Source organism: Otolemur garnettii, unplaced genomic scaffold (genome assembly GCF_000181295.1).
Source record: "Otolemur garnettii isolate 467f Iridium unplaced genomic scaffold, OtoGar3 scaffold00212, whole genome shotgun sequence".
Lineage (NCBI taxonomy): Eukaryota > Metazoa > Chordata > Mammalia > Primates > Galagidae > Otolemur > Otolemur garnettii.
This window is the reverse complement of record NW_003852607.1, coordinates 467,902-477,584: the sequence shown is the minus strand read 5'-3', so window position 1 is coordinate 477,584 and position 9,683 is coordinate 467,902. Positions and strand designations below refer to the sequence as shown.

General features: G+C 55.1%; 1 protein-coding gene across 2 annotated transcripts; it reads right to left on the bottom strand.

The window, feature by feature from the left end:
* Positions 1-351: 351 nt before the first annotated feature.
* On the bottom strand, positions 352-7,083 carry LOC105886346 (leukocyte immunoglobulin-like receptor subfamily B member 3). 2 transcript variants are annotated; one of them, XM_012812626.2, is made up of 11 exons: positions 7,025-7,083; positions 6,810-6,845; positions 6,336-6,632; positions 5,886-6,188; positions 5,148-5,444; positions 4,589-4,891; positions 3,036-3,179; positions 2,376-2,451; positions 2,262-2,299; positions 1,985-2,037; positions 352-716 (listed from the first exon to the last, which is right to left on the bottom strand). In XM_012812626.2, exons 1-11 carry the CDS (start codon positions 7,056-7,058, stop codon positions 570-572), a joined length of 1,728 nt encoding a protein of 575 aa, XP_012668080.2. In that variant the 5' UTR covers positions 7,059-7,083; the 3' UTR covers positions 352-569. The 2 variants fall into 2 exon arrangements, with proteins under 2 accessions (XP_012668080.2, XP_023363736.1); XM_023507968.1 differs by lacking the exon at positions 5,148-5,444.
* Between the last annotated feature and the right edge of the window lie 2,600 nt (positions 7,084-9,683).

Below are 9,683 nucleotides of genomic sequence, written 5' to 3'. Positions count from 1 at the left end.
AAAAAAAAAAAAAAGAACCTCAAACTCCTGTGCTCAAGCAATCCTCCTGTCTCAGCCTCCTAAGTAGCTAGAACTACAGGCGCCCTCCACCATGCCCAGCTAGTTTTTTCTATTATTAGTAGAGACAGGGTCTCTGCTCAGGCTAGAATGGTTACTCATTATTTCCTTCCTTCTACCTTCATTTGGAATCATTTATTATTTTTCTAAACTGTTGACATAACCACTGATTTTTTTTAAGGCTTCTTAGAAGGTACATTCATTGTTCTTTCTCATTGCATAGCTTTGATGAGTGATATTATCATGCAATTCTATTTTCTTATTTATTTAACTCATTGACTATTGAAAAGTCTGTTAATTAAAAAAAGAAAAGTCTGTTACTTTATTTCCAAATTGTAGATCTTGATATTATTTATCTCTGATGCAGGCGACTCCCAAAAGTTCCCTGGACCTCCTGGTGGCTTTTGTTAGGGATCTAGGCTGGGGTTCACTAGTCCTGTGTCCACTGGGGCAGCTCCTGGGCCTTCCAAGTCCCTGAGCCTCTGCAATGTGGGGTGTGGAGCCCTCCTGGGCTAGTGGACCGCCAGAGCAGCATACACGCTGGGCTCCTCAGAAGCGTCTCCTTCTTGGGACAAAGGAGGTTTAAGTGTCTTCCCTCTGAGGGTCAAGCTGTGTACCTGAGCATAGGTTACATCCTGGGGGTCATCAGATACAGCAGCCTGAAGTCGGGGAAGAATGAGAAGGAAGGTGCATGGTTAGAGTGGGGGAGGCCTGGGAGCCTGGGGAGGAAAGTCCCACCTGACTGTCTATCTGCCTGTCCCCATTGCCTGTCTGTCCCACATCTCCAGGAATTCCCTGGACAGTGGGGAAGAAGAATCAGGAGTGGTTTGCTTGGGAATAGGTCACTCTCTGTTGGTTTTCATTCTATGGGCTGTTAGAGAGGCAGTGACTGTGTCTCCTTGATGCCACTCAACCTCCCTTAAGTAAGCTTCCACACTGATTCCAGAGTGACCGACTATGTCACTTTCCTGACAGACTCTGCAGGAACTTCCTAGGACCTGGGAGGGCCTGGCTGCTTCCTTCCTGCAGTTTTTTTTTGAGATGGAGTCTCAAGCTGTCCCCCTGGGTAGAGTGCTGTGGTATCACTCACAGCAATCTCCAACTCCTGGGCTCAAGCGAGTCTCCTGCCTCAGCCTTCCAAGTAGCTGGGACCACAGGCGCCCACCACAACGCCCAGCTATTTTTTGGTTGCAGCCATCATTGTTGTTTGGCGGGCCCAGGCTGGATTCGTGAACCCGCCACCTTAGGAGTATGTGGCTGGCGCCTTAGCCACTTGAGCCACAGGCGCCGAGCCACTGGCTACAGTTTTGACCTCTTGTCTACACACTCTGACCCTGCTCACTTGGCTCCAGCTGCAGGACCATCTTCCTGCCAAGTTTCCTCTGCTGTAGATGCCAGGGCACTGGGTGTCCCTGTGGTCCTCTCCTTCTGGGCTCCTTCTCAGGAGACACCTGATCAGACAGCCCTCCCCTCCTAGCCCAGATGGACCCCACTCCCCATGCACTCTGCTCTTTTCTCCCTTTATTTCCCTAATGGTGTTTTGTACTCAGGACGCCATGCATGTACCTGCCTATTGTTTCCTGCCCAGGTGAGTGCAGGGAGGGTGAAGCATCTGTGCTCCCTGCCATGTCTATAGCTCCCCCAGACTGCTCAAGACTAAGCTCCCTGTGGACACTGCTGGGTGAAGGAAGGAAGGGGAGCCAGGCGCTCTCTGACACCCATGTTCTCTGATACCCAGACATCAGCTAGGGAGCTGGAAAGAAGGGGACTTGAGGTGACAGGAAACAAGGGGGCAGTGAGGGTGCAGCAGGCAGGGGGAGGGGCCCCCATGGGATGATGCTGAGAGCTGAGGGAGGACAGGGGTATGTCCTCTGATTACATGTGAGAACAGGAGGCCTTTGGACAGGGATGGGGACAGGGGTCTCACCTGACTGTCTAGCTCTACCCCGTCCTCAGGCTGAGTGTCAGTCACAGTAGCGTCTGCAGGGACAGAGAATGGGTTCATTCCCTGGGTTCATTCCCTCTCAGTTCCACCCTCCCCTGCTGAGGGCCCCAGTGGGAGGTTCAGACCATCTGCCCCTGAGCCCAGACCCTCTCCAGTCTGCCCCTCCCCCATTAGTACTGAATGTTGGGTTCCGACTACCCCCAGGGTCCCTGTCTCCCCCTAAGATCCCCGTTTCCCCATAGGGTCCCCTTCCTCTCACAGAGATTTTCTTCCTGGATGTCTGCAGCTGGGCCGGACCTGGGGGAGAACACAGAAGGTGAGGGGCAGTGAGGGGGCCACAGGTGGGTGCAGTTGGGAGTCTGGGCAAAATTACCTTTGCTGCAGGCCTCTGTCCTTGGGCTTTGGTTCAATAGACCCTGCAGGACGTGGGGGATCGGTCTCTCTCTGGGCTGGGAGGAGATGGACAGAGTCTCAGCCCTACAAGATTAGAAGCTCCTGCCCTGCCCCAAAATTCGAGGGGACAAGGAAACCTGGGGATGCCCCTCACAGACACTGCACACACTGCAGAACCCTGATCACTCTGCAGGTGCTCAAACATGGGCATATGAGCTGCTATCTGTGCTTTCCAGAGGGTCCTGGTGTAGAAATGCTGGAGTAGCTTTTCTGTTCTTTTTTTTTTCTCTTTCTTTTTTTTGAAACAGAGCCTCACTATGTTGCCCTCAGTAGAGTGCAGTGGTGTCACAGCTCGCAGCAACCTCTAACTCTTGGGCTTAAGAGATTGTCTTGCCTCAGCCTCCCAAGTAGCTAGGATTATAGGCACCCGCCACAACACCCAGTTTTGTTGCAGTTGTCATTGTTTAACTGGCCTGGGCTAGGTTTGAACCTGCCAGCCTCAGTGTATGTGGCTGTTGCCATAACCACTGTGCTACGGGTGCCAAGCCAGGAGCACCGTTTCTATACTGACCTTCCCCATCTGTTTATCTCCCTGTGGCTGGTGCCTGAGCCGACCTTGGGTCCCCCATTCCCTACTCACCTGGGATCCTGTGTTTGCCCTGACCCCGGTGTCGGTGTCGGAGGAGGAGGAGGAGGAGGGCGAAGAGAAGCAGCAGGATGAAGGCCACTGACACCCCTATCAGGCCTTTCTGGAACGTGTCCAGGCCTTGGGCCCAAGTGACTTCTGGAGTGAGGAATGATGCCAGTAACTGAACACCTACTGTGTGCAAGCATGTGCCAGGGCTTTGCATCATCACCTACAGCTCTCACCCCTCCTGCAACATGGGACCCCTCCTCCCTCCATTTCACAGAGGAGGAAACTGAGGCTCAGTGAGGTGACTCCCTGCCCCAGCCAGGAGAAGGCATAGCTGGAAGTGACCCCAAGGCTGACTCGCTGCCCTGTTCTGTCCCCCAGAGCTGACTCCAAGCTGAAGGGTCAGAGCCTGAACGCCCCTCATTGTAGCCATGCTCTCCACCCTGCACAGCATCACCATTGCCAGCAGGTGGGACAGGCCACAGCAGGGCACACTCCTGGAGCCTTTCCCAGGGCCTTCTTTCCCAGTAGGTCACAGCAGGAGCCAGGCCTGGAGGGAGCTTTCCCCTCTGGGCCAGGTCTCACCCCTTCACACCTGGAGAAACTGAGGCCCAGCTGTGAAAGACTTGTCCATGTCCCTGTCCGCAGAGAAGCCTGGACCGATGGAACAACTCAGCCCTGCCTTTCCTGGGCCCCCTACCTCCCAGCTCAGAACCCCTCACTTGTCACTCTGGGGCCTGACCCTGTAGGGTGAGAGGTGATCCTTGGGCCTCCTCAGTAGGGATGGAGAGCTGAGGGGCTGGGGCTGTCCGCTCCCCACTGCAGCCAGTTCCTCTCCTAGACTGGACCCAACATCTCCCCTGTCTGGACCTCCACCCCTCACCAGACAGCCTCAGCACTCCTGGAAGCCTGGGGTTCCCCACATTTCTTCCTGACTCTCAGACTCCTGGACACAGCCCACCCTTGAACATTTGAGGGGAGGGAAATCCTGGGAGACTCAGAACTGCCCTGGGGGAGGCCTTGCTCGCTGTGAAACAAGATACTGCAGTGACCTACCAGGTGCTGAGGTGGGCCCTGTGAGTGGGGGGCAGGGGTGCAGAGGGTCCTGGGAATAAAGACAATAACTGGGAGAGGGGCTGGGGCTCCCCTGGGGTGAGGGGCTGTGCTTCTTTTGAGCTGAGATATACCTGGGACTCACCAGGTGTTGAGGGGACCCTGTGGATGGGGGGCTGGGCTGCACAGAGGGTCCTACGATAAGGACAAGGGGGGGGCTAGTGTTTCTCCTAGAGTCCCCTCTTCCACTGAAACTTTCCTCTTACATCTTCCCTGTGGTCTCCATAAGACCCTCCCTCCCCCCACCTGGCACTTTCTGGACCCCAGCTGATGGCAGAGAGGGTGGGCACCCTGGAGGTCCCTGCTGGCCTCCTCCCCTCTGAAGGTGAGACCCTCTGCTGACTCTCCCCCATGTCCCCACACCCCATCACAGCCCAGAGCTCTTCTGGAGCAGGGCCCTGAGCTGACCATTTGAGCTCACAGAGGGCAGGGTCAGGGGTCCTCACCTGAGACCATGAGCTCCCGTGGTTCACTGGGCAGTGACAACAGGTAGGGAGAGGAGCTGTGTGAGCCATAGCACCTGTAGGTCCCCCTGTGGGCTGAGGTCACAGGACTAATGGAGAAATTGGTCTGGTACCGTCCAGCTATGTAGTTTGATCCGGCATGCAGAAGGGGACTGGCTGTCCCCTCCTTGGCCAGAAGAAAAGTGTCAGTCTTCTTCCATGACTGACACAGCAGGGTCACATCCTCTCCTGAGGCCACCATGAGGCCTGGCTGCACTGAGAGGGAGGGCATGTCGGGAAGCTGTCCTAGAGAGAGGAAGGAGGGGTGGGAGTGGCCCCCACCTCGTTCTGAGCTGACACTTTCTTGGGCCTCTCTCTGAGGACCATCAGTGTCCCTGTCTCTGTGTCTGTGAGTCTCCCCCTCCCCACCCACCCCTGTGTCTCTCTGTCCCACTCAATCCCTGAGGCCCCCACCCCTCCTCCAGTGTATTACTCCTTGAAGCCTCCATGGCAGGGCCTGTGCAAAGTCTGGGTTCCTGACTGAACCCGCTGGGCCCTTCACCTGAGATCAGGATGTCCAGGGGGTCACTGGGGGCTGACCACTCTAAGGAGAGGTTGTATCCGCCGTAGCAGCTGTACTGACCCCCGTGGGAGCCCCTCACAGGGCCCAGGGGGAAGTTGGCCTGAGAGAGCCCAGCCTGGGGCTGCCAGCCAGGGCGCTGGGTGAGGACATATCCCCCATCCTGGAACAGTGTGAATCTGTCGTAGCCGACATCAGAGTGACACTGGAGGGTCAGGTTCTGTCCAGGGGCCAGGACAGGGCCCTGCAGGGTTAGGAGGGAGGGCTTCCTAGACACACCTGGGGGGAAGGACAGGCCATGAGCTGCAGGGGCCAGTTCCTGTCAGCTCCTCAGTGTCCTGCCCTGGCCCTGCAGGTCTCACTGTCTGTCACTCTTGGGGTCTCTGGGCCCAGGAGCTCTTTCTTCACACCTGGGGCTGTTTGAGATATTTCAGACACCTGGGTCCCCCTGCCACGTGGCTACTGCTCTCTTCCTGTTCTGCTCTCATCTGACTTAAGTTCAAGAGGTGACAGCAAACAGCCTTCCTGATTCCCTTTCTCAGGTGAATGTGACCGAAGACCTGTCCTCCCTCTCAGACACTCCCGTGGGGTCCCCTTTGTTCCTCAGCCTGTCTCTTATCACCTTGCACTGGGTCCCTGCCATGGCCAGTCATCGACAAAACTCCCGACAACTTGTCTTGTTTCCCAGACTTGCATAAGAGAAAGCCATGGCGTCCTCACCTGACACCAGGAGCTCCACAGGGTCACTGGGACCCACCCACACCTCTGGATTTTCCCCATAACAGCCATAGCATTTGAACGTTAATCTGTGGCTGGGTGTCACAGGGCCCACAGGGAACAGGGCCTGGAACTGCCCATAGGGGGTTTGCTGTGAGTCCAGTGTCCAGAAGACCTTTTGATCTCCTTCCTTAGTCAAAATAAACTTGTCAAATTTCCTCTGTGAGCCACACTGGAGGGTCACATTCCCCCCTGAGATCACCACAGGGCTCGGCAGGGCTGAGAGGGTGGGTTTAGCGTAGAGTCCTAGGAGAGAAGGAGGCAGCTGTGTTAGATGGGGCTCACACCTCCCACATCACCCCAGGGCTGGGCTGTGAGAGGGAGATGCTCCTGAGAGCAGACCCCCTTCCTGACGGCAGAAACTGGAACTGGGACCCCCAAGTGTCCTCTCACCTCGCAATATGAGTACTAGAGGGTCACTCGGGTCTGACCATCCATATGGGCTGCGCCGATAGTAACAGCGATATCGCCCTGCATGTTGTACTGTCATGTACTGGATGTTGAACTTGGCCTTGTTCCCAGGCTTCAGTGGTTTCTGTTTGGTTTCGAGTGGCCAGGTTCCCACTCTATCCTCTCTACGCAGTGTATACTCCTCTGCATTCAGGGTCCCCTGACACCATATGGTCACAGGGCTATTCCAGGAGATCACGTTGCTTGGTTCAGCCCAGAGGGTAGGTTTGGGGAGGTTCCCTGGAAGGAAATCAGAGGTGGTCCCAAGACATCCCAACCCTCAGATCCCAGCTCTCAGCCCTCCAGACATCCCCTTCAGTTAGCCCAGAGCTGCTGTTTCCCATCCCCAGCTGCCCAGGGGTGTCCCCTCATCCCCAGTGAGGAGCAGGGACTCAGGACAGCTGGGGACAGACTTACCTGCCTGCATGCAAGTCCTGGGGCACAGGCTCAGCCCTGGAAGAGAGTTCTCTGTGAGAGATATGTCCCTGAAGGCAGAGCGTGTCCCCTCCTCCCCAGGAACTTCCTGATTCCTTGGGGTCTCCTGATAGAGCAGAGCCTGGTCATGAGGAGGATCCCACCCAGGGAGGGTCCCTGCCACACCAGGATCCTCCCTGTCCCTCCTCACATCTCACCAAGGCAGAGCAGGGCGGTGAGGGTGGGGGTCATGGTGTCTCCTCCTAGTGGCCCTGGCTGTGCAGCTGGAGGGCACCACGGTGACCTCAGGACAGAAACACAGGGTGTGTTCACTGGGTGGCTGGGTTCTTCCCGTTTGGGGTTGTCCCCTCAGCTGCCCCACAGGAAGGGGAACTGCTCCCCCCGCCAGAAGCCAAGTTCTCATTTCCCTAGGACTTTGGCTGGAGTGAGCACCTGGGTCTCTGCAGACCCTTCAGACAGAAGTGGGTTCTTCCTGAGCCCCAGCCACCATCTGCCTCATTTGTCCTCATCTCACTGAGGGTCAGAACCCAGCAGCAAATGGACCTGGTGCCTCCCGTGTTGGCCCCTCCCAGTGAGGGTGAGATCCCCTCCCTCCTTCTGCACAGTGTGGTGGGGTCCTCACCATGGCTAGTTGTTGAACTTGCCCAGGAGATGCTTTAGGGAAGGGCAGGTCTGTGCCCTTGGCTGACTCAGACCAGCAGAGACCTGTGAACATGTGACAGAGCAGCTCACAGTAAGCTGCTGTGTGGCCAGGAGCACAAAGGGATCATGCAGGGAATAAGGGAAGGACATATGACTGTGGACTGTGAATTTTCATTCTTCTAAGCAATCCCCTCTTCCTTTCTCTCCACCCCTCTACTATTCTGCACATTCCTGGGATCCTTCTCCGAGTCTCTGCTGCCTCCTCAGCCCTCAGTTGCCTTAGGTGTCACACGGGCACCCACTCCCCCTCCAGGGTTTGGAGAACAATCACTTAGATTTGAGCTGTGATTGGGGCATTGGATATAGAGCTGGGTTTTATTTAATTCCTGATTATCGTCCACTGCCTGTGTGACCTGGGCAGTGAGTTCCCTCTCTGAGCCTCGGTTTCCTCGATTGGAGCTTGCTGTCAGGGACCCCCCTCCTCATAGCGGATGAGGGGCCAGGGGTGCCACGGATGGAGGGGCTGGATCCTGGGTAGTTTTCAGACCAGGTTAAGACCCGTGGGGTTTTGAAGGTTCTCCATGTGGAAAAGGATCCACATCAGAAAACAGAGGCCAAAGCTGAGGGGCCACAGATACCTGGGACCATAGAGGGGTCATTAGGGTGTAGGGTCCCACTGCTGTGTGGAAGCAGTGACAGAAAACTCAGGGTCTGCACAGACGGGACTGTCCTAGTGTCAGGATTCCAGACTCAGGTGGGAGGCTGTTTCATGCAGACACACACATGCAGGCTGAAGTGGACCCAAAAGACGCAGGGCAGTTCCCTCATGGGACTGTTCCCAGCCTCCTAAAGTTGGGCTGGGGGGATTCCAAAGAAGGTGGGAGTAGATGCTGGGGTGTTTGCTCCAAAGCAGGTACTAGGAGGACATCCAGACAGAGGGCCTTGTGGGGTGTCCTCCAGATTGACAGTCAGCAGACATGAGCTGTCCTGTCCAGTGTTCCCATCTAAGAAAAACTCAAAACACCACTATCAACAACAACAGAAAAACTACATGACGTTATCTCTAAACACAGTCATCCCCTGATGTACTCAGGGCTGGGAGTCATTTCCATGTTCCCCACACATACAGAGTCAGGTGGAGGGAGGTGCGGCCACACTGGAGTCTTGGAGCAAAAACACACAGGAACCAGCAAGTGCCACAAACAAGGCTTTGAGAAGACTTTGTATCCCCAGGGAGCCAGGTCATCAGCACAGCAGCCAACTTTCCCACCCATGTGTGATCTCTAGTGATGATGTTTGTGGAGAAATAATACAGGCAGCTTCTGATGGAGAGTGTTGGGCATTAGAGTCCATTTTCTACTGATCTTCTCCCAGCAGGATCAGAGTTTTGCCTATTTATCTAGTTATTGAACTCAGTTCTGTGTTTCAAGATGAAGAGATAAAAACTTAATCACATGTGTCAGGACATGTGCAAATTGAAAATGAAAAGAAGTTTGCCACGTGACAGTGGAGCTGAGTATGAAGTCCCAGAAGTGAGGACCAAAGCCTGCCCTGGGGGATGTGCCCTCATGTCACAGGGTAGAGGACAGAGGGTAGGAGAATTAAAGAAAGTCATCAAGGAGCGGGAGGGGTGCACCATGGTCTGGTGGGGGCAGAGTCCTCTGCAGACAGTGGACCTTCCCCTGCACCTGATCCTGTCTCTTCCACTCCACATTCTCAGCGGACTGTCCCCACTTCTGCATCAGACTTTGTTACAGAATCTCCTGCAAGTTGTTGCAACTATGTTTAGAACATATGTACATCTTTGAGCAGGGGGAAGTTGAGTAATGTCCATGGCCACAGATCATATGTCCTGTGGCAGTGGGGAGTGACCCCGGCAGGGCCTGCAGGTTTTCCTGGGAAATGTTTTGCTCCCTTTTTTGCGGGGGGGAGGGGGAGAGTCTCACTACGTTGCTCCCAGTAGAGTGCTGTGGTGTTACAGCTCACAGCAACCTCAAACTCTTAGGCTTAAGTAATTCTCTTATCTCATCCTCCCACATAGCTGGGAGTACAGGTGCCCACCACAATGCTCAGCCATTTTTTTTTGTTGCAGTTGTCATTGTTGTTTTAGCTGGTCTGGGCTGGGTTTGAAACCACCAGCCTTGGTGTACGTGGCTGGCGCCCTACCCACTAAGCTTGGGTGCCATCCTTTGCTCACATTTTTTTTTTTTTTTT